Source organism: Pristiophorus japonicus, chromosome 20 (assembly GCF_044704955.1).
Source record: "Pristiophorus japonicus isolate sPriJap1 chromosome 20, sPriJap1.hap1, whole genome shotgun sequence".
NCBI classification, from domain to species: Eukaryota; Metazoa; Chordata; class Chondrichthyes; family Pristiophoridae; genus Pristiophorus; species Pristiophorus japonicus.
In genome coordinates this window covers 29,636,592-29,663,207 of record NC_091996.1, presented here as the reverse complement: position 1 = coordinate 29,663,207, position 26,616 = coordinate 29,636,592, and the positions used below count along the sequence as shown (strand labels likewise).

Here is a 26,616-nt window from a genome sequence, read left to right as displayed (position 1 = left end):
TGACTTATTTGGAGGAAAGAGACAATGTTGTCCTGGATTTCATAATGGTGCTAGAATCTAAAAGGATTCAGCTGAGGTTATCTATGCAGTTACCCAAGTTACAAGGGGCATCGTCTTCATGACAAAATGTTTAGCAAACACTTTTTGTTTTGGGAAATGAGATGAGACAGCATGCATCATTTTAGTCCACTGATAAACAAGTGATGCAATACAATACCATTTACATCACAGCATCATTTACTTACAAATAAAAAGGTTTGCCACACAGATTTCCTGAAGACAGTGCCATCTCCTCTGCATCCAGAATATGCCACACTTGGTTTTATTTAATCCTAAAACAAGAAGAGTGCTGTCTATGCAACCAATAATTGGATTTCCATATTTCAAATGCAATTTTTCTTTCTCATGGAAGAGGTAGGACATTTAAAGATAACTACCCTCACAAAAAAGTGGTGTTGACGGGGAAGATAAATAGGTGCATGTGCCTTGGAAAGCAATGCTGCCTTGTAGTTCAACTTCCTAAAATTTCAAATCAAGTTTCCAAAAGTCAAATATCTTACAAATTTAAAAAATGGTGCATATGAGAACAGAATTTAAAAACTCCCATGTTAGGTCCTTAAAATGTTATCCTTAGAAAAGGATTTACAAATATGTACTACTGTTTGACATTTTAAAAATACAATTTGCAGTGAATGGGAAACGTATTTACCATTTTCTGTTTTCAAAATCTTTGGTTCTTATCTTAGAAACATACAGCTGCACCTCCTGTTGATTGCTGTCTGTGATAATCCTGTCTGCTCTGAGAAGTTGTGTTAATAATGTAACATCAATATTCCAGTATTGTTTAACGGGACTTTTTGGTTTACAGTAAAGAGTATCCAAAATAGCACAGCTCCTTTAAAGCATCTGCATCAGTACCGAATGTAATGTTAAAAAAATTAGCTATACAAAGAAAATTAATTACATTTTCCAATTAGAAGTAAATTGTAACAGAGTCTCATCAGTAGGAACATTGTGTTTGGAAGTAGCACGGTCACAGCACCTGGATGCGTTTTATTGCACCATCCACTTTTAAATCCTTCTGTAGGATCCCCACTGAGTTTTTGTAAAAATAATGATGTCCACACAACAAATATAGGAATCGTTAAAAATAAAACCTCTTGCAAAGACTGGAAATGAAGAGGCAGATCATATTTGCAATCGATATGATTACAATTAGTACCGATTTGTTGTAACAAGGCAGCAGCTTGCCAGAATGGACCACTTTAGTGACAGCCTTAAGGCATTTGAAATGGAAAGAGAGACACATAACTGTCATCTCATTATTGAGGTAGTCTTAATAAAACAAAATTTTGCTCAGCCCCTCCCCCCAAAATATAAAAAAATTCAACTAGACCTAAAATGGCAATACTGTAACAATAACACCCTACATACCGTAAACTGCAAGGAAAATGCATTAACTGCATTATACAGAAGCATGTGCACTGTGTTGAAGATCATACATTCAACTCTGTCGTGAAATAAATAGATAAAGTAAAATATAGCTGCTGTCAGAGCCACAGGGTTTCACTCTCAGTCTGAGGATCTTCCCTGCTCTCTGAATCTTGGTCAACCTTTTTCCCCCCTCTAAATTCCTTCTCCACCTGAGGCACCAAAGTAAGGCATGGCAAATTCACGGGCCACAAGCTGATGGCTCATTCTTTACTTGCGCTGGCTTTACATGAGTGCAGGACTGCTTTGAAAAGCAGGGGCAGCTGTTCCAAAGGAATATTGACCAGTTTGCCTGCAATAAAGAAAGATATGATTGAACGTGGATTTCGGTATTTTATGACTCATGAGCAATTATTTTTCCTTGGTTGTTTAGATTACATTAACCCCCTCCATGCCACTTGTCTCAATTTGTAGTGGGCAAACAATTGCAAATGCATCGTGCTTGACTCTAAAGGTAACTCTGCAGTGGCTAGAAAGCCATTATGTTTATTAACTAGCATCTTTTTTGTGGACGACACCATCTAAATTTACTGCAGCAAGATAACTTTTTATTGACACTACATGGTTTGATTCACACAAAAAAAAACATGCATTTATAAAGCACCTTTAACATAGTAAAATATCCCAAAGCTTTTAACAGAGTAAAACATCGGACACCAGCTAGCTCAGTGGCTTTAGCCACATTCTAAAAAGTTAGAACCTTGCACAGGTTCATAGTGGCCCATTTGGTTCTTGGAGCCAATAACGACTTCAATTAGTGGATTTGGTTTTCCTTCCCTATTTTGGTGCATGACCATAGCCATGGCTATGTGGGTCAGCATCCAGGAAATAATGGACAAAGACCATGGGAAATTCACACCCTGCATGCTGATTCAGAATGAACCCCTTTCATTCCTACTGATCAGCAGGCTGTCATCAGCTACCATTGGCTAGACAGGTGCAGCGCCTAAAATCCGGAACCCTCAGGACCGAGGACGTTCCATATCCCGGGCTTTTCCGGACTTTCGATTTGCTTTCTGACGTCACGAATCCAGAAACACCAGAGCCCAGGTTTGGGTATTTCCGTATTTCGGGCGGGACATCAGAAAGGGAGGGGGGGGGGGGGGGAATTCCCGACGAGGAGCGGTTTGGACCGTGTGGCCCCGCTGAGGAAGTTGCCATCGGACGGGCCCCCACCGAGGAGGTATTTGGTCGGGCGGGCCCCCGCCGAGGAGGTTGTAGGGCGGGCCCCCGCCGAGGAGGTATTTGGTCGGGCGGGCCCCCGCCGAGGAGGTTGTCGGGCGGGCCCCCGCCGAGGAGGTATTTGGTCGGGCGGGCCCCCGCCGAGGAGGTATTTGGTCGGGCGGGCCCCCGCCGAGGAGGTATTTGGTCGGGCGGGCCCCCACCGAGGAGGTATTTGGTCGGGCGGGCCCCCGCCGAGGAGGTTGTCGGGCGGGCCCCCGCCGAGGAGGTATTTGGTCGGGCGGGCCCCCGCCGAGGAGGTATTTGGTCGGGCGGGCCCCCGCCGAGGAGGTATTTAGTCGGGCGGGCCCCCGCCGAGGAGGTATTTGGTGGGGCGGGCCCCCGCCGAGGAGGTATTTGGTGGGGCGGGCCCCCGCCGAGGAGGTATTTGGTGGGGCGGGTCCCCGCCGAGGAGGTATTTGGTGGGGCGGGCCCCCGCCGAGGAGGTATTTGGTGGGGCGGGCCCCCGCCGAGGAGGTATTTGGTGGGGCGGGCCCCCGCCGAGGAGGTGTTTGGTCGGGCGGGCCCCCGCCGAGGAGGTTGTCGGGCGGGCCCCCGCCGAGGAGGTTGTCGGGCGGGCCCCCGCCGAGGAGGTGTTTGGTCGGGCGGGCCCCCGCCGAGGAGGTGTTTGGTCGGGCGGGCCCCCGCCGAGGAGGTGTTTGGTCGGGCGGGCCCCCGCCGAGGAGGTGTTTGGTCGGGCGGGCCCCCGCCGAGGAGGTGTTTGGTCGGGCGGGCCCCGCCGAGGATGTTGTCAGGCGGGCCCCCGCCGAGGAGGTGTTTGGTCGGGTGGGCCCCCGCCGAGAAGGTGTTTGGTCGGACGGGCCCCCGCCGAGGAGGTGTTTGGTCGGACGGGCCCCCGCCGAGGAGGTGTTTGGTCGGGCGGGCCCCGCCGAGGAGGTGTTTGGTCGGGCGGGCCCCGCCGAGGATGTTGTCGGGCGGGCCCCCGCTGAGGAGGTTGTCGGGCGGGCCCCCGCCGAGGAGGTGTTTGGTCGGGCGGGCCCCGCCGAGAATGTTGTCGGGCGGGCCCCCGCCGAGGAGGTGTTTGGTCGGGCGGGCCCCGCCGAGGATGTTGTCGGGCGGGCCCCCGCCGAGGAGGTTGTCGGGCGGGCCCCCGCCGAGGAGGTTGTCGGGCGGGCCCCCGCCGAGGAGGTTGTCGGGTGGGCCCCCGCCGAGGAGGTGTTTGGTCGGGCGGGCCCCGCCGAGGAGGTTGTCGGACGGGCCCCCGCCGAGGAGGTGTTTGGTCGGGCGGGCCCCGCCGAGGATGTTGTCGGGCGGGCCCCAGCCGAGGTGATGTTCAGGCGGGCCGAACCCAAGGTAAAGGCAGCGGCGGTGAGGCGAGGCCTGAGGTTGGGCAGCGGCAGGCCCCCGAGGTTGGCAGAGTCGTCAGGTCCAGATTCTGGAACATTTTACAGATTCCGGAACTCCGGATTCTCGACGCTGCACCTGTATAGCTTTTGGTCACAGCAGCAGAGAATAATTTATAACATGCCTCTTTGATCAGATAATACTGGTCACTCTGCAAGCTATTTTAAACCATCTCGCCAGTTGGAAAACAGATGGGATCGGGTGCAATGCTGGTTTTACATCCTGCTCGATTTTACTCTCCATTTCAGTGAATGCAGATGGGGTATAAATCCAACGTTCCCATCGGTTTGTTAAAATTGCTCCCTTGTTCTCTGATGATAGACTTCAGTAACTTTCCCACAACTTCTGTTAAACTACCAAGTCTGTAGATATCTGGTGTCTCCCTCCCTTCTTAAATAATGGATTGACATTTGCAATTTTCCAATCCAATGACACAATTCCTGAATCTAAAGAGCATTGGAAAATTGTGACTAATGCATTTACAATGCATTTTAATACCCTGAGATGCAAACAATCAAATCCTGGAGATTAGTCTTTCCCAAGTCACATTATTTTCTTCATAATCATATTTCTACTTATATTTAATCCATTAAATTCCTCTCCTTAACATATTTTAAAATTCCCTTATACCGCTGTTACTTTTGCTCTCCTCCTCCACTGTGAAAGCGGATACAAAGTACTCATTTAACAAGTCTGCCATTTTTGTATTATCTATTACACTCGCCTGCAAACATCTTTAACGTGCCCCTTTAACACTCTTTCTCCTAATATATAAAAAATATTTATTGCTCTTCTCCCTGTTGATAATTTTCAAAGGAAATTATCAACACAAGTAGAAAATTTTGTACACAATGATTTTTTCTAAAACATGATGATGATAGACAGCTGTTTTGTTCGTACAACAACAATAAATCAAGTTTGGTCAACTTAGGTTAGAAATGTCAAGTTTTAAATTACCTGCAATATAGCGTATCTCTGGCAGGCACATCATAAGTTCAGGGAAACGATTGGTCTGGTGCGGGTACTTGTACTCAGTGTAATCCTGGCACACATACCAGTAACGCTTGTTCAACTGCTCCAATTGTGATACATTGGTCAGACCCCCTATATCTGGACAAAAATATTAAATGTGAATACCTTTAAATATAAATTACTTAGTTACCTGTATGTACTGTTAACTCCATTTTTTTTCATAATCTGTGTTGCAGCTTTCAGGAATTTTATGTTGGAACTTATTTTTTGAGGCAAAGTACCCTGGCTGTCCGCATAGCATTTATTTTGAAAACCAATCTTTTCTCACTTGCTCTTCTGAAAGCATTGATTCCTGCTGGGTATGAATCCGCAGACACTGGCAGCCCTCCAGTGTCTTATCCAAGTCGCCATTCTTCATGAGAGTCCAGATAAAGAATGTGGGCTAGCAAGTCAACCATGGGAGGCATCACATGCAAGACCGATCCTGTCCTTACTCAGTGCCTGTACATGTGTATTTTCCAGCAGGAGTTACTGCGTAGTGATTCAAATCAGAAATCCTGGTTAATTTTCTCTCTTCCCTGATGTGAGGACACTGAAGATAATTGTGTGTAACTGCTATCCTGATCAAGATCAGCAAACTCAGCACAGACTGGATTTAAATATTACAGTTTGTAGAGGCGTATAAAAATACAGCGCATCTCTGCTGTATATTATCTTTTTGTCTATTTAAAAAAATATATATTCTTAAAAGCTTTCAGAGCAGTTAACATAACTGACGCAGATTTGTTCTATGCATTTTGGAATACCATACGTTAATTAGCAAATGAAACGAAGTCACTTTGGAAATTATCTGCAACTAAAAAGGTGATATAGAATTAAATAAGGTGAAAAGTAAACACATTCAAGGAGGTTGTTAACTTTAATATTCACCTCTTAACCTCTCAAATTGCCAAACACATCATAGATACAAATAATTTGTACCACAAAATCTGGCTTCACCAACATTAGGGTCAGTGTGACACTGAACCTAGAGTAAACATTACAATCAATGCCAAAGAACCTTACTATATTTCCTATTAGTCCCATAAATAGCAATTATAAATAATAGCAGTAGTCAATTACCTGTGTTTTATGTTATTATTAGACCAAGTTAATAGTGTTCTTCTGTAATGCTGCTACTAAGGAATGACTCATCTCTAAGTGAATTATATTAATTCTTAGAGATTTTTAATAACATTTTAAGCATCAAGACATAAATGTTACAATGAGGTTAACATTGATGTCTATTCAGCGAGTACTACCAGTAATTAAATAAGTATTATGCATGTTACATTAATAATGATCATTGGTACCAATTTGAAAACAAAAAGGCTTCTACTGATGTTGTTTCAACAGAACGTGTGCACATTGGTGGCCACAAGATGATTCATAATACAGATAGAGCGAGTATTTATGAAGTAGCAGACAGCATCCAGGCCAGAGAAAATTGTAACAAGGAATAATGTCTCTGTGAGTGAAGCAAATCTTGCTTTGAACTATAAAATCTATTTTTCATTTGAAATTTTATGTAGCGCAACATTCTTTGTAAATGAGAAGTACTTGAATATAAGTGATATACAAATAATATGTTTTTTTAAATTTCATTCGTGGGATTTATTGCCCATCCCGAATTCGGACAAAAACTGAGTGGCTTGCTAGGCCATTTCAGAGGGTTGTTAAGAGCCAACCGCATTGCCATGGGTATAGAGTTATATAGGCCAGACCAGGTAAGGACAGCAGCTTTCCTTCCCTAAAGGACATTAGTGAATCAGATGAGTTTATAAGACAACCCAGTAGTTACATGGTCATCATTACTGATATTAGCTTTTTATTCCGGATTTATTTATTAACTGAATTTAAATTCCCCAGCTGCCATGGTGGGATCTGAATTCATGTCTCCGGATCATTAGTCCAGGCCTCTGGATTACTTGTCCAATAACATAACCACTATGCTACCGCTCCCTGTACAAATATGTATAAATAATATGTAGCAAAATATATATTTCTGTGAGTATTATCTAGCCCAAGGGGCCTTCTCAAGGGATGTTCTCGCTTGCCATTGAAATGTGGGATGCACCTGAAGCTTGCAGATTGTTCTTGGGATTGAACTATTTGATTTGCAAATTGAGTATCAAAAGCAAACATAAAACTCATCAAAAAGTCAGAAAAGTGCAATTCATAACCTTGGAAAATTGAAAATTGACATAACAAAATGTCTGACTGGAGTGGATCTTGGTCTGAAGTGCTGAAGGTCTACTTGGATAGAATAAATGCAGTTATTCATTTGCTCCCTTGTCTTAATGGTCTACTTCCACATTGCAACATGAAAAGAGAGTTCCAGAAAGCAAATAAATACTCACATTAAGATTTTCAGAGACTGATTAAAAACCTTCTGAAAAGGATTGAGTTTTCAGATACTTTATTATTTTGGTTCCAGCAGTACCAGAAGGCAGAACAGTTTAGGAAAGAAGTTCCAGAGAGTGAAGAGGCAAATGGAGGCTCTGCCATCAATTGATGGGGTTGCACAAAAAGCCAGAGTTGAAAAATTGAAAGAGCCAGGGGAACATAAGGTTGGAGAAGTTTGCAAAGATGGGGCAGATCCAAGGCTATGGAGGGATTTGAAAATGTTCATGAAGGGAGGATTGTAGGTTGGCAAGGAGATCATTAGAGAAATTCAGTCTGCAGGTGACAAAAGCATGAACAAGGGTTTTGGTAACAGTGGGAGTGAGTTGGGCTGGAAGTAGTCTATGTTGTGGAGGTGGAAATAAGCAGTCTCAGTGATGGATAGAACGCAGAGTTTCAAACTCAGCTTTGGGTTGAATAGGATGCCAAGGTTTTGCATGGCCTGCCCTTGATATTCAACGGCATTACCACTGTCAACTCGCCCACCATCAACATCCTGTGGGGGGGAGGGGGGGGTCACCATTGGCCAGAAACTCAATTGGTCCAACCATATAAACAAGGGGTCAGAGGCTGGGTATTCTGCGGCAAGTGACTCAGCTCCTGACCAATGTTCCTTTTAAGCTGTACAAACCGCGCAGTGCTTTGGACCTCCCACACAGTTGGCTTTTCAATAGGAAAAACCATGCATGTGCAGTATTTTGAATGGGAGCGCGCACCCAAATAAAATTAATGGAAATATTGCTCCTGATTGCCCAAAGCCTTTCCACCATCTACAAGGCACAAGTCAGGAGTGTGATGGAATACTCTTCACTTGCCTGGATGAGTGCAGGTCTAACACCACAAAACAAGCTCCAGGACAAAGCAGCCCGCTTGATTGGCAGCCCATCCACCACCTTAAACGTTCACTCCCTCCACCACTGGCGCACCATGCCTGCAGTGTGTACCATCTACAAGATGCACTGCAGCAACTCGCCAATGCTTCTTCAACAGCACCTCCCAAACCCACGATCTCTGCCACCAGGACAGCAGGTGCATGGGAACACCACCACCACCTCTAAGCTCCCCTTCAAGTCACATGTCATCCTGACTTGGAAATATATCACTGTTCCTTCATCGTCACTGGGTCAAAATCCTGGAACTCCCTACCTAAAAGCACTGTGGAAGTACCTTCACCACATGGACTGCAGCGGTTCAAGAAGGCAACTCACCACCACCTCAAGGACAATTAGAGATGTTGGGCAATAAATGTTGGCTTTGCCAGCAAAGTCCACATCCCACGAATGAATACAAAAAAACCTGAGCCAGTAGCTAGAAGAGAAACAGGAATCAGTTGCAAGGGAGTGAAATTTAAGGTGGGGGCCAAAAACAATGGCTTTGGATTCCCGATGCTCAATTGAAATGAATTTTCGCTCATCCATGACTTAATGTTAGTGAGTCTGACAGCATGAAAGTGTCATGGAGTTAAGGGAAGTTGGGCACGGGTAGGCCTGGGTGTCATCAACATACGTACGCATGCCTGCAAATTATGTCACGGAGGGGAGGCATGTAGGTGAAGGGAAGGAAGGAATCAAGCATAGATAATTGGGGCACTTTGGAGGTGAATATGCAGGAATGAAGAGAGAAGTCTTCTATTAAGTGAGTGTCCATGGCAGACGTTCCCATGGTAGGCCATACAAATTGCTTTAGGTTCAAAACTGAATAGGACCCTAATTAGCATAAATTCATCACCAACACTTTTAATTGAGATAAATATTTCTTCATAAAATGTTCTCCTTAGAATGGTATACAATTCGTATCATGCTTTTCACACAGCAAGGACACCTTGAATAATCTACATATGTACGCACCAATACACTAAAACAGCTAAACTTTCCAAAAATGAAACTAATGATACCCTCACAAGAAACTACATAACCAAATGTGTATCTCTAGTAGGTATGGTATTAGCATACATGTTGAACTTTAATACATCAACTATATAAACGATGTTACTGTAAACCATTCTTTTCATGTAATATGATACAACACTAAATCTGGAATCTTATCTGTAATTACTATATTACTCATTTGTGTCATTCCATTTCCTAACTACACTTGCATCCACGTACGTCACAAATGACAATATCATGTAGAAACGAACATCATGTGTCCTTGATGTTTGTGCTAAGGGACTGTTGCAAAGTTGAGCAACAAACTCGACAGTCCCGATTTTTTAACTTAGGGCCTAAGTGTGGAGTGCAGGGACCAGCGCAAGCGGCAGGCTTGCATGACAGCTCGCTCATGTGATGCTCGCTCGAAGAGTCATTTACATGTGGGAAGTTGGATTCCCAACTGAACCTAGTGGGAATCGCTACCAAGGCAGCAAGTGCGAGCATGATTAAAGGTCACAGAAGGTCGCCATCAGGCACCCGAGGGAATGGTCCCTGGCATAAAGCAAGTGGTGGGGTGTGGGGGGTCTAGAGGTGATCACAGTCGATGGAGGAAGAGGGTAGCCCAGGGCAGGGGAAGGTTTCTTTGTAGGGTTTGGAGGAGCACACCTACACCTCCTGGCCCACAAGGATGACCCTTCCTGGGTCCACATTAATGATTTCTGATTTTTTTTTAAAACACTCTGGGACATCCTAAGGATGTAAAAGGTGCAATATAAATACAAGTTCATTCTTCTTTCGTTGATGGTTGGAGTGATACTGAATGCTTAAGAACTGGGTTGCTGGCCCAACCTCTCAACGATCGTATTTTAGGCAGCGATGAGGTCCTCACCCCAGGCAGGCAAGGGCCTCATGGACATTCAAAGGTTGTGGTTGGAGGAGATCTTTCAGACCCCAATGCTATTTTAAACTCGGGCTGTGTGAGTTGAGCAAAGTCCTGGAGATTGTGTCATAACATGAGTCCAGGGCCAGAAGAGGCCCAGGTAAGTAAAAATGCTTAAGGTTTTGAAGATTTTCTTGTGGGCCAGGTGGAGCAGAAATTTTCCTTGGATGTCCTCTTACTCCAGGTTACCCATCCCCTTCACGTGACCATGACTACCTTGGAGTCCCACCACATAACTCACCTTATGCTGAGATCCTTCCCTAGCCTCCCCAGCGAGAATCTGCTGCCACACAAGTTCCTGCTCCTGCCGACCGGCCATCTCATCAACCATGCGGGGATTGGGCAGGAGCCCAAATTTTAAAAATGAAATGAGGTAAGGAAGTTAAAATCACCCAGGCCCCTCGCTGGTGTGGCTGTGCCAACCTGTCTCTGACCTCAGTTCCTCCTTCGCCACACTCTTGCCTCGAGTTAAATTCGTATTTTATTCTAATGCTGAGAATAAACTTGGACAACAAGCTGCTGAACGTTGAGCCTTGATTGTATGCACCAGAAGGAATGGCTACCAAAAGGAAAGATCAGATATGGGCTGCATTGCATTTTCACCCCTACTATTTTTAAAACAATATGACCTCAATTGAAACTATGACAATTAGTTTTTCCCCTCAAATTTTCTACCTTTCACTCAAAGGGTACTCTTTCCTAGGAGTGATGATGCTACAAGTACCAGCTGGTACTTTACCAAAGCAGGCATTTGTTATGTAAGAGCCTGCAAAATCAGTACTGAACAAGCCCATTAACTGCAAGGCATTACAGTTAAGCCAGATTCTTTCCTCAGCTGACACACATTCATGCGCATAGGATAGGAATCAGAAGCAGGAACCTAGCAGAATTTTCTCCTTGGTCCTGGGATTCTGAAGCCAAGTTTAATGTCCCTGCCACTATCCTAAGTAATATTCATTTCTCAGCACAGACCAGATAATCAAGTTTTGGACTTTTCGTGTATTTATTGCTCAGTATCACACTAGGTGGTACCATCATCTACTGAGTCAATTATAATAATTTTTGAAGTCACTTGGTATATGTCTATAATAACTCCCCATGCAACAAACTTACTCATATCCTTTTCAAATGCCTTGTGATAGGGATGAATTTCTGATGTTGGCACAAAAGCAAAACATTAAAGACTACTATTTTCTTTAGTACCACATGCTTTCACCACAAGCTGATGCAAAACTCACCATAAAAATATTACATATGACATATAAAGGGAATTCACCCTAAATTAAAGTCATGAGCAAGAAGAGCAAAACTACTCCAGTTATTGCTCAACTTTGTAATACCAGTGCCATAAATTGTGTATAAACCACCTGTTTTGAAGATTAGAATGCCTCAACCATGAACTTTTATTCAGATTATAACTCATGTGTGGTCTACCGAGATTTGGGTTATGATTGGCAATTGTCACAGGGACTTCAGTTCACCAGGGGTCATGATCATCACCAGTAATTTAGAAGTACTTTTCATTTCTATGCCAGTGCAATTATAATAGACTTGCAAGCAGTGAAAATATAATTACCACATCAAGATGCAAGTAACCAACTCAACTCTTGGGAGTTGTGTTACACAGCGAATTATATTTATGTATCCCACTGTTCACCATCAGTTATTCTATTAGTTAAGGGTGTAATATAGATAGGAATTTCTTATGAATGCCAATTTATAATGCAAGGGCTGTTTTCCAGATGCCAGACAGAATCATTCTGGATGGACTTTAGATATTAATGAATGACAAAAACAAAATCATCCTGTATTTTCTTTTGCAGCATTAACTAATTACAACAAACTAAATTCTTCTGAGAGAATGAAAGTATCTTAATATACAACAGAACCAATAATCACGATAAAATAATCCTCATTCTTATATGGTAGATGCAAAAATTGTCAACAATTCTGGCCAGAAACTTGGGCAGACAAATGTATAAATTAAAGCAAAAATTAAGTTCAGGGAGAAGGAACTGAATATTTTTCCAGAAAAAGTAATGGCCAGAATGTTAGCCAATTTTGGAGTAATAGAACAACTCCCAAGGGACAAATAAGGAAAATGGAGAACTTATTGGTCATTTAAACATAACCATCACTGAAACAGCTTTGTGGGATAAACATAAATGTTTAAAAAACATTGAGAGAGTTCAACGGAAAAGTAGCATTCAACAAAAGTATTAGTAGTGATGGAGCATTCACAGCTGAGGAGAAAATCCTCCAACCTTTATCTCCCTCAAACTCTTCAAGATGTGAGAGCATTAAGATACAACTATCTCCAGAAACTTTGGCAAGTTTAGCATAAATCTATTGCAATACAATTATGTTTATCTGTAAGGATATAAACATTCTGAGTGATATCATTTTAACTTCATTATGACTTCAGATACTCCTGAATACACAAATAAAAAAATAACATCTGCTCCAACATAAACACCAGCAGTACAGCTACAATAGCACCTTCATCACAAATACTGATTATATCTCCTGTGCATGAACACTTAACAGGCACAGAGTAATTACAGCCACAGTCTGAGAAAGGAGAATTAGATGGTGCCATTGAACCCCCAGAATAATGCAATAACCAGACATCTGAATAAGAAAATCTGGATACAAATATTAGTGGTCAAGTCTTTAAAACAGAAGTATTAAATGCATTAAAAAAGCATTTGCACACATCCATGGATAAAGGATCGGAGACAACTAAAGAATTGCTCTGTTGCTGATGAGTTGTTGGACTCTAAAATGGCTGCAAGTCTTTTTCTTATGCTCAACCAGATGCCTGGCAAATGTGCAGAATCAAGCTAAGACTCATAAAGCAATCCAGAAGAATAGTGTTGTGTTAGTCAAATTACATGCATACCTTTTTCCCCTGGGTCATGTCCACTTCCCAGTAGCAGAGGCATTAAAATCCTCTGGCAATTGGGATAGAAATAGATCTGGGTTTTCTTTTTTTTTTGAAGCACCACACATGTTGCTGCCATGTCTACTCACTGACAGTGGAAAATTTACAGAATCCTAGCCATGCTTTGTGGGTCCTACGCTAAAAAACTTACTGGGGCTGAAATTGCAGTCGGAGGCTTCCCGCGGGCAGATGCTTCCAACCTGAAAAATTTCTACACAAGTACCTGGTGGTCCCGAAGGAGCGTGAGATTCCGGTGGGGAGGCCTTCCCTTCCCGCGCTGCAATACGCTCTCCCGTCCTCCAGGTTCGAATGCAGAAGATGCAGTCACGTGTGACTGCTCAACCAATCAGGTAGAGTATTAATAGCAATGGGAACTCCGTATCTACGAGTTCTCATTGCTATTAATTGAGAAAAAAAACAAACACAATAACACCAAATAAAAAATTAAAAAGCACACCTCACATAATTAAAACTAATTGAAATGAAAGTTAATAAATATCTTAAAGAAAAAAAATTATGGTTTAAAATAAATTTAGCATAGTGGGCAGGGATTTTAAAAATAAAACGTGTTTTTTAAATTTTATTTTATTATATTTGTGTATGTTTTTAAATTCTTATGCTTGTATCAGGCGCAAAAATGTTGAGAACATTTGCTGGGCAAGATATGCGTAAATCCCGCAGTCTTGCCCATGCAAATGTCCTCGCTCCCGATATGCATGAGATCTGGCAAGCTCCAGCTTGACAGATCGGAAAAGCCGGTGTTCAGCGCATGCGCATTGTACGTTGAAAACCAGCTTTTGCGATGACTTCCTGGGTCCATAGACACTCAGCAAGGACCCGGGGAGGCCGGAATTTCCAGGCCACTATTTTTGAAGGGAGTGTTGGTTGGGAAATCGCAGGTTTGCAATCCCTGATTTTCTGACCAATGCTACTCTTTGGAAATGTTTGATAGGGCAACAAAACCCTAATATCTTAAGATAGAAATACTGATGTTCCCGCTGGGTGGGAAACAGACAGCAGCGGGTCAGCTGCTATTTCACAATCTGCCTGATTTTATTTTCCACTAAAGTCTGGCGGGAACAGTTAAAATCGACTGCACTGTGTTTAGGGCTGAAGGTAGATTAAAAGATCAAAAAAAAATGAATGAATGTTAACCAAAAATATTAAAAATATCATATAAAACTCATTATACCTTGATTAAGAAAGTTGATGGCTTTCATGCACACATACTCCTCATTGCTGACCTTCAGCTGTTGAAACTTTCTAAAGAGGTAGATTAGTCGTTCCATAACTTCCATACCCTCCTCACTGAATCTGAGAGAGCAAAACCAGATTCCAGTTAAGGCAGTACAACACATTTAGCCATTAAAACAAGGTGTACATTTGAGATTTAGCACAAAGAAATTCAATACTATAATGTGTATACTTGCATTCATCTATACATTCATTGATGTTTCCCAGTTACTCTGCTCTCAAATGTTGTTAATAACGGAATTTTGAGAGCGATAATGCTTAGAATGCCCCTCACAGGCGCGACCCTCGCACGACACTAAATCTGCCGTCATAAAAACAGTAACGGGTGTCTACGTGGCAGATGAGAGATGTGTTCCCCTTATTAACCCCAACCCCCCCACCATGAAGGGGTTAATATATAGAGACCATTATGTCAGTGATAGAAATTGTGAAATGCATTGATATTTTAAAAATCTAGCTAAGAAAAGACCTACAATATCCACAAAAAAAAGTGCTATGATGCTGTCTGTAGAAGATATTAAGTGGCTGAATCAGAGCTGGCCTTTTGCATTATATTCGACTTTGCAAGGGCATAATATTAGAAGTGATGAAAATGTTGTTCATAAACACAAAAGCAATCACCAATATGACTTTTCAGTTATTTCTATATCATACAGACTGCAGGTGCAAAGCTGCACACACGAGCACTTTTTAATGAATGGAGTGAAAATCCTCCCATTTCATATAATGAATTTGGAACAGTTGTTGGCTTTCACTGAACACTTGTCACTTTTATGAATTCCTAACATTGAGAATCACCTCCTGCCTATCTCTACTGTTATTATTTCCTTGCTATTTGCGTATGTTCCTCCCTTACAATACACAAAGCATGCCTCTCTTGCTAAGCAAAGCTGTTACTACATTGTGACCTCCTCCACAGCTCCTGACTTCCCCTCTTTCAAACAATTCAGAATTTATGACAATAAGTCATTAATAGAATATATTCAAGTGCTTAAGACATGCTTGCTTTGTATTAAAAATATGTTTTTTGTAAGTATTTTATTTGCAAGGCTTCAAAGCCAATGACGTCATTCAGCAAGATAGGATGCCAATTATATGAGGCCAGGTGGTTTACTAAGGCAACAGGGTACAGATCAGTTGGAAAGTCAAGCCCACCTGCAATAAATATTCTTGCCTCAATGTAGGAGGAAAATAAGGTGGACATAAATACACATTAAAGATGCCAAGCAGTTGTTCATGTATAAAATAACTTGCTATAGGACTGAAATAAGAACTCATTAGTGCCAAGTCTGAGATTGTCACTGGATGGTGCAACTGCCTCACTCCTGCAGCAATTCACATTCTGTGTGTCAGAATAATGCAGCTAACCTTAAATCAAATGAAAAAACTTCCAACATTTGATAAGAGAATGGCTAAGAAAACAGGAGACATTAATCTGGTTCAAATTAGTGATGGAAGACAGACAGAATTTAAGATGGCAGAAATTTCCACTTAACACAAATAACTTTGAATAGAACATAAAAATAAATCATTCCTCCTTGATAAAATCCTTAATAAATTTGACATACCGGAGTAAATTTAAAAAAAAAGAACGTCATGCTTTATGTTATGAAACAATAAATTGTAGCCAGAGGATAGTCATTTACATTATTTCCTTTACTGTAATTTTGAATATGATTACTTAGAACATATTCTAACATTTTAAAAAGTTTTCACAAGATACTTTTTTTGGAGAAAGTTAGCAACTTTTGAGTTTCAAATATCTATCCACTATGGCTTATTTCTTGCAATTAAACAAATTCTTATTAATTTGCATATATCTGAAACTGTCAATACTGCAGAGCTTGGTGTTCTGATTTAGAAATTATCCACCAATAAGACAATAATGCTAAAACAGCTCCTTCCAATAATACTAAAACAGCTCCTTCCAAACCTCAAACCCACACATTTCAAACAGGGCAAACCAGCAAAAGACAAATATGAGGAATAAATAGGACTAAGTGTCTGTACTTTGAGAGCCAGATTGTTACAATAGGTACGCTGGCCCAAGAGCTGCTGGTTGGACACCCCAGCATTAAGGCATTTGACAGTCATTATATATAGCAATATTTCCACAAATGTATAATTTTCTATTTAGTAAAACTGGAACACTGAGCATAACATAATAATAATTAATTTCATGTTCTCCAAGTAGTAATATCATATGGTTACAGTCATTTGTCATATATTACATATCAGTACGGAGAATATCAGCACGTTCACTGTAACCCCAAGTCTTAGCTTTCACTTAATTTATTAAGCAATTTACAAAGTGTTACACTCGAGCTCCAATTTTAACTTTGGGGGGGCGGGGGGGCATCAGGTTTAAGGGTCAAAGCGGACGACAATGTTAACTCCCAGGCTATATTTGAATGCCCAGACACTGATATCCCCCCTCCGAAGCTGGCAGGTATGACGTCAATGCTGGCAGATGGGAGTGGAAATTTGCAGGTGATCAGACCGCTACCAGGGATCCATGGAAATGGTCCTCACCAAGGTATGTGAGCAAAGGCGAGTGGATCAATAATGTTCGTGATCGGGAGGTAGGGGAAGCCCAAGGCAGGAGAGTCCCAAAGTATCCTTGTGGAGCCAGGAGGAGGGACTTTTAAAAAGTAAAATTGAAATCAATAGAAAGGAAAGTCAGACAGGGCACTTAGCGGGCGGCTAATTCGATATAGCCTGTTTTATAACCCGCTGCACTTGAAAGCTATGATGGTCTTGTGTTTTCTTTTCTTCAGCATGATAGTATTCCTCTTACTTAATATATAAATACAAGACATAGGTCACAACCAAGAAGTTGAAGCTCCACGTGTTGTACTTGTGAATCTTGTGGAATGCTCTACTAAAGTGCTCTTTTATATTGTAGCCTCTGCTTAAAATATTGTTAGAAGGTCCTTAATTTTAAAGTGCCTATTTTTAACCAAGTCCATTCACAATTGTACAATGATCTAATTGTACTTATATTTTCTGACATTTATTTAACAAAATAATTGTTATAATGATAAATTATGGACGTGACATTTTATTTGATAAATTTACAGTAAATTTGCTGAATTCAAACAATACAGTATGCTTTTGTAACTCATTCTGGTTTTAGTATGCTTAAAATCAATTAGTTGTATGATGTTCAACTCTCTTCTGCTAAGCACCTTCTCCCCCTCCCCCCACCCCAATCGTTATTTTATAGCTGAACAGGTAATTTTAAATATTTTGCAGCAGGTTGTTCAATCAAACATAAGGGGCAATTTTAACCCTACCCGCCCAATGAAATTGGAGCAGGCAGGCAGTTAAAATCGGCTGGGAGCTCCTCCCTTTACCCCTTCCATTCGACTTCCGCCTGCCCCAAAAAAACTAATTCTGGCTACCTTTAAAAAAGAAAATGACACTCCTTGTCAGGGAAAAATGGAGCTCAAAATCCATTTTATTAATCAGGAATCAAAGGCTTTAACACTTGGGAACCACGTGCCAAAGGATGGCCTAATTTGAAGTATATGTTACAAAATATCACAATATTGTGTAATATACTTGTTTTAAACTAAGTAGGATCTATTTGGTAGATTTACTTCTAAACTTCAATAAACCGCAGGAACAGAAATTATCATTCTATATATGCTGTATTATTGTTCGAGAAAAAATGATAGCAGTGACTTTAGCATCAATAAGTAAACCAACATGCTTTCATTAAAATATTCTTTCCAATTTTTTGACAAAAATTTGGGATGTTACAAATTTATCATTTCACTAATGCAAGTACTCGGGAATAGTTGGTACTACATTTACTACAGTTAACAGAAAAAAACAACTAATGTCATGAACAAATGGCTTTACAGGTAGAGCGTCCGAAATCCGGAAACCTCGGGACCAAGGCTGTTCCGGATTTTGGGTATTTCCAGATTTCAGAACGTCTTTCCAACGTCCAGAATCCGGAAATGCCTGGGCCAAGGTAAGGGTGCTGTGGCAGTGGATGGTCCGGGGAGACGAAGTGGGGGGGGGGGGGGGGGGGGGGGGCGGCAGCGGAGAGTCCTGGGCGGTGGTGGAGGGTCTGGGGCAGCACGTCTGGGGTCAATAGCAACAGCGCTGCATCTCCATGTTCGACAGCAGCCAGGAAAAAACTGTTTTGAAGACCTGCAGAAAAGTTAAGTTAAACTTTTTATTTTTTAATTCTTTTCCAGCAATTTAGTAGGTAAGGGTTTTGAGAGTTTTTATTTTTGTTTTTTGGAATTTTCCCACGTCCCTAGGCCTAACTCGCAGCGGTAAATAGTTAAAAAAATATATCCGGATTTCGGAACATTTTCTGGATTCCAGACGACCCCTCCAAGGATCAGCACAATGTCAGGATTTCGGAACACTCCGAATTTTGGAACTCTGGATTTTGGACACTTAACCTGTACTTAAAAAAAAAGGAAAATCTAGTTCGATCTAGATGAAGGGCCAAGACATATAGTGTAAAAAACTAACAAGCACTGAAGAAGAGGGGAGGACAGTTTAAATTAAGCAATAGTTAGGTGACTATCCAGCTTTATAAAATATCAAAGGAGCAATGACCATAACTAATAGTAAAACAAAGAGGAACAAGAAAGGCTGCAAAAGAGAGAGGAGAGCTCAGAGACTAGAGTAAAAACATTTAACGAACAACAAGCTTCTTGTATCTTGTCTAAAAGCAAAAGAGAAATTCAAATAGAGCCTCCAGAGATATGGCAGCAGTCAGTACTCAAGTCTTCAACAGAATTGTGCTTTATAGAGAGGCAAGAGTTGCTGAGCAGTAAATATGTCTCTGGCACAAGAAGGAACACCAATGTTCTTCAATGCAGTTTTAACATTGGAGGTGAATGTTCAAATTCTATTTGGAAGATCAAATGGTCAGACCAAGAATATTAACAAATCAAGAAAAAATAGCTTCAGTGCGTTTGAGATAACAAATTGTGACCCGACTCTGATTATAATGCCACTAATGTGCACCTGAACATAGATACAAAAGTGGCCGCATAACTGCAGCCTAAAATAAGTTATCAAATGGTGCAATGTCAAATATTTTATGCCATTTGTCTCACCTTTGGAGTTCGTCATCAGATGGTGCATACTTTGAAGTGACATCAGCAAGATCTCCAAAAATCTGTCGGTCATAGACAGTGAGGGAAGATAGGAGGATGAGCTCTTGCCAGGTGGAGCTTAGCAGGCAGGTGTAGTCTTTGATTGATAATTCACAGAAGAATGGCAATTTTTTGATCCAGCCAATTTGCCTGAAAAGTAACTCATCTGCCAGCCGGCAAAGTAAAGCAAAGAGCTCAGCCTGAGTTACCTTATACCTGTTAAAAACACAGACATTGAGACCCAAGATTACAACAAACAATCTTTGGAAAAGCACACAATTTCAACTGAATTTAGATAAATATATGTTGCGAAATCCTGAAGAGGTTGCTTGCAGCAGTGCTATTAAAAAAATAATTTTGATTAAAAACATAAGCATGAAATGCAAAAAAGGACATTCAGCAAATCAAGCCTGTAGTTTCTAAGAGGCCATTTACAATGTGCACCATCCTGGATTCTCCGATTTATATAAGCTTCTAAGAGAAGTAAATAATCACAAAATAACTTGTCCAAAAAGATTTTCATAAAAAATCATTACAATCTATTAATCACTAAATGATTGAAAAGAACTATAATGTTCTTGAGAATAATTCACTAATGATGTTTGTAATTAGCCCCAAAACTGATACTTTCATAACAAGATATTTGTGTAGGATTCTTCTCAAAGGAGTTAGCTACACTGTATTAATATGTCCCAGAGAATCAACTTTAAGGTTTTCATCCTCATCTTCAAATTCCTCCATGGCCTTGCCCTCTCTACATCAACAATCTTCTCCACTCCTATTTTTATGCAGACATATTTCCCTCCTCTGACACCAACCTACTGGGAAAATCGCAGATGGAGGCTTCCTTTATATGAATGCCACCGACCCGAAAAAATCCACGAAAGTACCTGGTGGTCCTGGAGGAACGCAAGATCCCAGACGGAGGCCTAGATTCACTGTGCAGCGTAAGGAAAGATGGATTTCAGGTATGTACGTATGTGTAAGTTGGAGTCACGTGGACCTGGACCACCAATCACTATGCAGTATTCTCACTGATAAAAATGGGAGCTCTGTTTTTACGGACTCCCATTATTATCAAATGAGAAAATCCCCTAAAACACCAAAACACAGCATAATAAATAAATAAAACAAGTCACATATTTAAAATGAATAGAAATTAAATATAGTTAAATGTTTTAGAAAAAAAAATACATTTTGGGGATTTTTTTTTTTTTTAACGTGTTTTAAGAGTTAAAAATCAACTTACCTTAATGGACAGGGTTTTTAATATAAAAATGGAGTATCTAAATTTAATTTTTATATGTTTTAAAACTCTTACACTGGTAAAAGTAAGCTATGCGCCTGCTTTTACCAGGCATAAAAGTCTGAAGGACATTCGCTGGACATGAGTTGGGCAAATAGCCCAATCTCTCCCGCGCAAATATCCTTCTGCCGGGGATGCGGAGGATCTGTCAAGATTGACAGATTGGAAAAGCTCATTTTTGGAGCAATCGCATCGCGCCCCGAAAACCAGCTTTTGCAAGGTCTCGCCGGGTCCGTGCGCACTTCGGACGGACCCAGCGAGGTCAGAATTTTCTGCCCACTATTTGTCTACCCTCTCTCTCCATTTCACCATAAGTGGATACTTTTTCCAGTCAATATGCATTCACCTTCTGGAACTCCCTCTCTCATTATCTCCACTTTGCCACCTTCCTATCAGCCTTCAAAAGCCATGCTTTTGGCCCCTCATTGCCCCCTTCCCTTTCTCCCTCCGACTGTGTCTAATTGCTATCAACCACCTTGTAAAACACTCCGAGAAGCCTCTTTGTGCGTAATGCGAACTGTAGAATTGTCAGTAGCTGTTGTTGCCGTCAAGGTTCTTTGCTCCCCAGTTTAGATTTGTCATCACTGAATTGAGCTATTGAAGTTTAGTCACTTCTGAATTATCTAACCAAAACAGAACTGTACAAAATTATAGGAAATCGTGCTTAAATGACAGTGTTCTGGCCAGAACACACTTGGAATAGTGTCCAGTCTTGTCACCAAGATACAAAAAAGCCTTTCAAGCCCAGGAGGTAGTGCAGAATCAACCATGAGAGTCATCTCTAGAGTCAGAGCACTGAGAGAAAAGACTGGACTCAATATCAGTTACCTCTAAACAGTTGAAATGTATCCCACCCCATATTTCCCAATTGAAATAGAAAGTAGAGGGGCATGCATCTAGCAGAACAAGTAGTTTGCTGAAGTGCATAGTAGTTGCTCCTATGCACTTTTTTAGAAATTAATAGAACTCCTCTAATAACATATACTTTCAGCAACTATCCATCTATCTATCCACCAGGCATCTAGACGACGAGTTGAAAATAGTTCTTAATCCTCTGTTGACGAGGTCTTAATAACCTGACTTGCCTCCCCCGGCGCTGCGTGTCGGGTCTGCCCAGCGCCGACAGACCCAACATTTGGGAAAGGCAAGTGGTGGCTGGATCCTGACCCCTTGTCAAAAGAAAACATTTTCCCACCCGACCAGCCACTGATTGCACCCGCTGACCACCCCGCCACCCCCGGAAAATTCCCCCCTAAACATAAGAACATAAGAAATAGGAGTGGGAGTAAGCCATACAGTCTCTCGAGCCTGCTTCACCATTTAATACGATCATGGCTGATCCGATCATGGGCTCAGCTCCACTTCCCTTCCCGCTCTCCATAAATCTTTATCAATTAAGAAACTGTCTATCTTTGTCTTAAATTTATTCAATGACCCAGCTTCCACAGCTCTCCGAGGCAGCACATCCCACAGATTTACAACCCTGAGAGAAGAAATTCCTCCTCATCTCAGTTTTAAATGGGCGGCCCCTTATTCTAAGATTATGCCCCCAAGTTCTAGTCTCCCCCTATCAGTGGAAACATCCTCTCTGCATCCACCTTGTCAAGCCCCCTCATAATCTTATACATTTCGATAAGATCACCTCTCATTCTTCTGAATTCCAATGAGTAGAGGCCCAACCTACTCAATCTTTCCTCGTAAGTCAACTCCCTCATCTCCGGAATCAACCGAGTGAACCTTCTCTGAACTGCCTCCAAAGCAAGTATATCTTTTCTTAAATATGGAAAACAAAACTGTACGCAGTATTCCAGGTGTGGCCTCACCTATATCCTGTATAACTGTAGCAAGACTTCCCAGCTTTTATATTCCATCCTATTTGCAATAAAAGCCAAGATTCCATTGGCCTTCCTGATCACTTGCTGTATCTGCATACTAACCGTTTGTGTTTCATGCACCAGGACCCCCAGGTCCCGCTGTACTGCAGCAGTTTGTGCATCATTTTTTATTTTTAAATTAAGATTTATATTAACCCTTATGCTGGTGAAAACAGGCCCTATGCCTGCTTTTACCAGCCATAAGAGTTTCGTGGGCATTTGCTGGGCACTAGTTGGGCACATAACCCAACTCTGCTCCAGCGAAAGTGATTTTACTTTCAGTTCGGTAGATCTGTCAAGGCATATCTTGACAGATCGCATGTTCCCAATTTTTGCGCATGCACAAATCTGAAACTTGTGGGGCCTTTCAGAAGGCTTACGAAGGTGTACGCTAGTGAACGCCATCATCGAGACCGCAAATTCCAGGCCATTATTTTTCTGCTAAGTTTAACATACAAAGTCTAATTACTGTTTAGTAAACTAAGTGGGGTTGATTCTAACCTTGGGCGGCTGAACAGTAGAGCGCATCGGCAGCCTGCCCGTTCCAGCAGCAGAGATTGGAGCAATTTTAGGCTCGGCCTCATCTAAATAAAATCAGCAGATGGACTTCCTGATGCAGCTTGCTGGATTCAGAATGGTGCAATGTTGGGCGGCCCGAATACCACCCGATAGACAGCAAGGTAAATCCGAGGATGGGGGGGGTCGTGATAGTAGTGGTGGGGGAGTCTGGGACAACAGTGGCCCAGATTATTTTGTGTGGCTCAGGAGGAACTCAGAACAATCTAACATTTTAAAAGTTTGCTCTTGAAGCTGTAAGCTAGGAACAAAATGAAATATCTAGGCCTCTATGCCTCTTTTTGTATCATTACTCAAATTACTTTCAAGGTTATAGGTAACAGGCATTGTGACTCCTGTGCTAATCAGTATTTTGTGCTGGTTGGGGAATTTATGCATGCACATTTCCAATGGCAGTTTTTACTTCTCTCTTTTTTTGTAAAGATCATTGGAAGAAATTTGCAAAGGAGCCAATAAGCTGCAAGAAACTTAGCTTAAATTTGCCTATACTGAAGGGTCACAGTGACAGATTCCTGAAGGATGGTGGACAGGAAATGCATACATATGTATCATTCTTATTTTACTATTTAGCAAAATGTTTGTGGCATTGCTCACAGTAAGGTGGATGATCTGCTGTTTTATAAAAACAGGTGCAATGTGGCACACAATATATAATCTGCTGTTAAGATGGCATTGTGTTCCTTTAGAATCACTAATTGTTAAGTACATATAATGTGAGCTCATAGAGGACAAATATCTTGACTCTAGTATTTTCTGTTGCTGGAAAGTTTTTCTATACATTGAAATAACTAATTTGAATGGGACATTTGTTGTGTGACGGCAGGAAATGTGTGCTGACAAATGGATACGTACATTCATGTATGTGTGATTAACTGTTCCAAAGAACAAATATTGAATTATTAGAACGAAATACAATCTTATTCCAAAATAAGCGGTTTTGTGTATTTTAAATAAAAATAATGCAAGTACCCTACTAGTCTTCCTTTCAGTAGCCTGTTGAAGAATCAACGAGGATAACTTATTTTAACAACAGTCAAGACTAGTCTAATAGTTCAGACTAGAGTTTGACTTGTAAAGTCAATAAAATAAATGAAGTAAATAAAATGTAAAGAACATGACAGAATTTCTTTATTCACTATATTTGAGTATTAGAATAAAAGTGGTCAATACAGAAATACTACTGCAGTCCTTACTATCTCAATGTTGCATAACCTGTACTCACCCGTCTTCAATCAGCATTGGTGTTCCAAGAGGTTCAAGGTCTTCAGCTCCAACCAACTGGCTTACAAGAGTATGCGACTGAGGATCTAGGTTGCGGGGTTGTGGTGGCAACAGACCTGAATGAGCAGCATAGCTAAAAAGGTGCGGCAGGTACTGATAGTGCGCAGAGACTGGTGTCCCTATGAACTGATCCCTGAGTGCAGTGTAACCATTCAGCTCCATTGATCTGCTAGAAAGGAAAGGCACAAAGTTTGTGTTATACTCTTTTTACTCACCAAACAGATTAAGCTCACTTTCTAATTGAATGTTCAACAGTGCCAAAGGCAGATAGATCAAGCAGGATGGGGAGGAATTATGAGCCATGGTTACAGTAACATGGCATATTCTTTTTGATTTTGACCAGAACAGTCTTAGTGCTATGCATGGGTCAGAAACTGAATTGGAGGGATTTGAATAGGGAGTGGCGAGATAGGGACCCCAACTATTTACAATCTATATTAACGACTTGGAAGAGGGGACTGAGTGTAACGTAGCCAAGTTTGCTGACGATACAAAGATGGGAGGAAGGGCAATGTGTGAGGAGGACATAAAGAGGCTGCAGGAGGACAGAGACAGGCTAAGTGAGTGGGCAAGAATCTGGCAGATGGAGTATAATGTTGGAAAGTGTGAGGTCATGCACTTTGGCAGAAAAAAAATCAAAGAGCAAGTTATTATTTTAAATGCAGAAAGATTGCAATGTGCTGCAGTACAGCAGGAACTGGGAGTACTTGTGCATGAAATACAAAAGGTTAGTATGCAGGTACAGCAAGTGATCAGGAAGGCCAATGGAATCTTGGTCTTTATTGCAAAGGGGATGGAGTATAAAAGTAGGGAAGTCTTGTTACAGCTGTACAGGGTATTGGTGAGGCCACACCTGGAATACTGCGTGCAGTTTTGGTTTCCATATTTACGAAAGAATATACTTGCTGTGGAGGCAGTTCAGAGAAGGTTCACTAGGTTGACCCTGGGGATGAGGGGGTTGACTTATGAGGAAAGGTTGAGTAGGTTGGGCCTCTACTCATTGGAATTCAGAAGAATGAGAGGTGATCTTATAAGATTACGGGCCCAAGTTTCCACATGATTTGCGCCTGATTTTTAGGAGCAACTGGTGGAGAACAGACTATCTTAGAAATCGCAATTCTCCACATTTTTTTTTCTGCAGTTCTTGTCAGGTAGAACAGTTCTACTTTGGAACAGAATTTTTTCTTCAAAAGGGGGCGTGTCCGGCCACTGACGCCTGATTTGAAAGTTTCCACAGTGAAAACGTACTCCAAACTAAAGTAGAATGGAGCAAGTGAAGATTTTTGTAGAACAGAAAAAACCTGTTCTACACATTAAAAAATCAGGCGCAGGTTACAAATTAGGCGTCCAGAACGAGGTGGGGGGGGGGGGGGGGGGGGAGGGGAGTCATTAAATTCTATAATAAATCCTTATTTATACTTATACAAATATTATACAAATAAATCCAAACTGAATAAACATTTATAAGCAAAGAAAAGATTAAATAAACCATCTTCCTACCTGTGTGAAAGTGCTTCAGGCAGGCCTTTCGGGACCGAAGGCTGAACGGGCCGGCCCGAGACTTCGGGCCGGGCCTGTCCCCAGCACCAGATTTACAGGTAGGTGGCGTTGTGTGTTGGGTCGGGTCGGGGAGGTTCGGTTCGGGGGGGGAGAGAGAGGGAGAGAGGGGGGGGGGGGGGGGGGGGAGGAAAAGAGAGAGAGGGAGGGGGGGGGAAAGAGAGAGAGGGAGGGGGGGGGGGAGAGAGAGGGAGGGAGGGAGAGAGAGAGGGAGGGGGGGGGGGAAGTCAGGTCGGATTCAATCCGGGAGCGGGAGTCGGGTCGGGTCCAGTGGGGGTGGGAAGAGCGCGGGTCGGGTCGGGTCCAGTCGGGGAGGCGGGGAGCGGGAACAGGAGCGCGGGTCGGGTCGGGGGGGGGGCGGGGAGAGGGAACAGGAGCGCGGGTCGAGTCGGG

General features: G+C 42.0%; 1 protein-coding gene across 1 annotated transcript in view; it reads right to left on the bottom strand.

Moving 5' to 3' along the window:
• Positions 1 to 1,694: 1,694 nt before the first annotated feature.
• LOC139232462 (nuclear receptor subfamily 6 group A member 1) overlaps positions 1,695 to 26,616 on the bottom strand; it is a 352,134-nt gene continuing 327,212 nt past the window's right edge. The window contains exons 5-9 of the mRNA XM_070862680.1: positions 24,608 to 24,835; positions 19,591 to 19,845; positions 14,439 to 14,560; positions 5,035 to 5,187; positions 1,695 to 1,783 (exon numbers count right to left, since the gene is read on the bottom strand). Coding sequence (XP_070718781.1) covers positions 1,695 to 1,783; positions 5,035 to 5,187; positions 14,439 to 14,560; positions 19,591 to 19,845; positions 24,608 to 24,835 — 847 coding nt within the window. The remainder of the gene's footprint in view (positions 1,784 to 5,034; positions 5,188 to 14,438; positions 14,561 to 19,590; positions 19,846 to 24,607; positions 24,836 to 26,616) is intronic.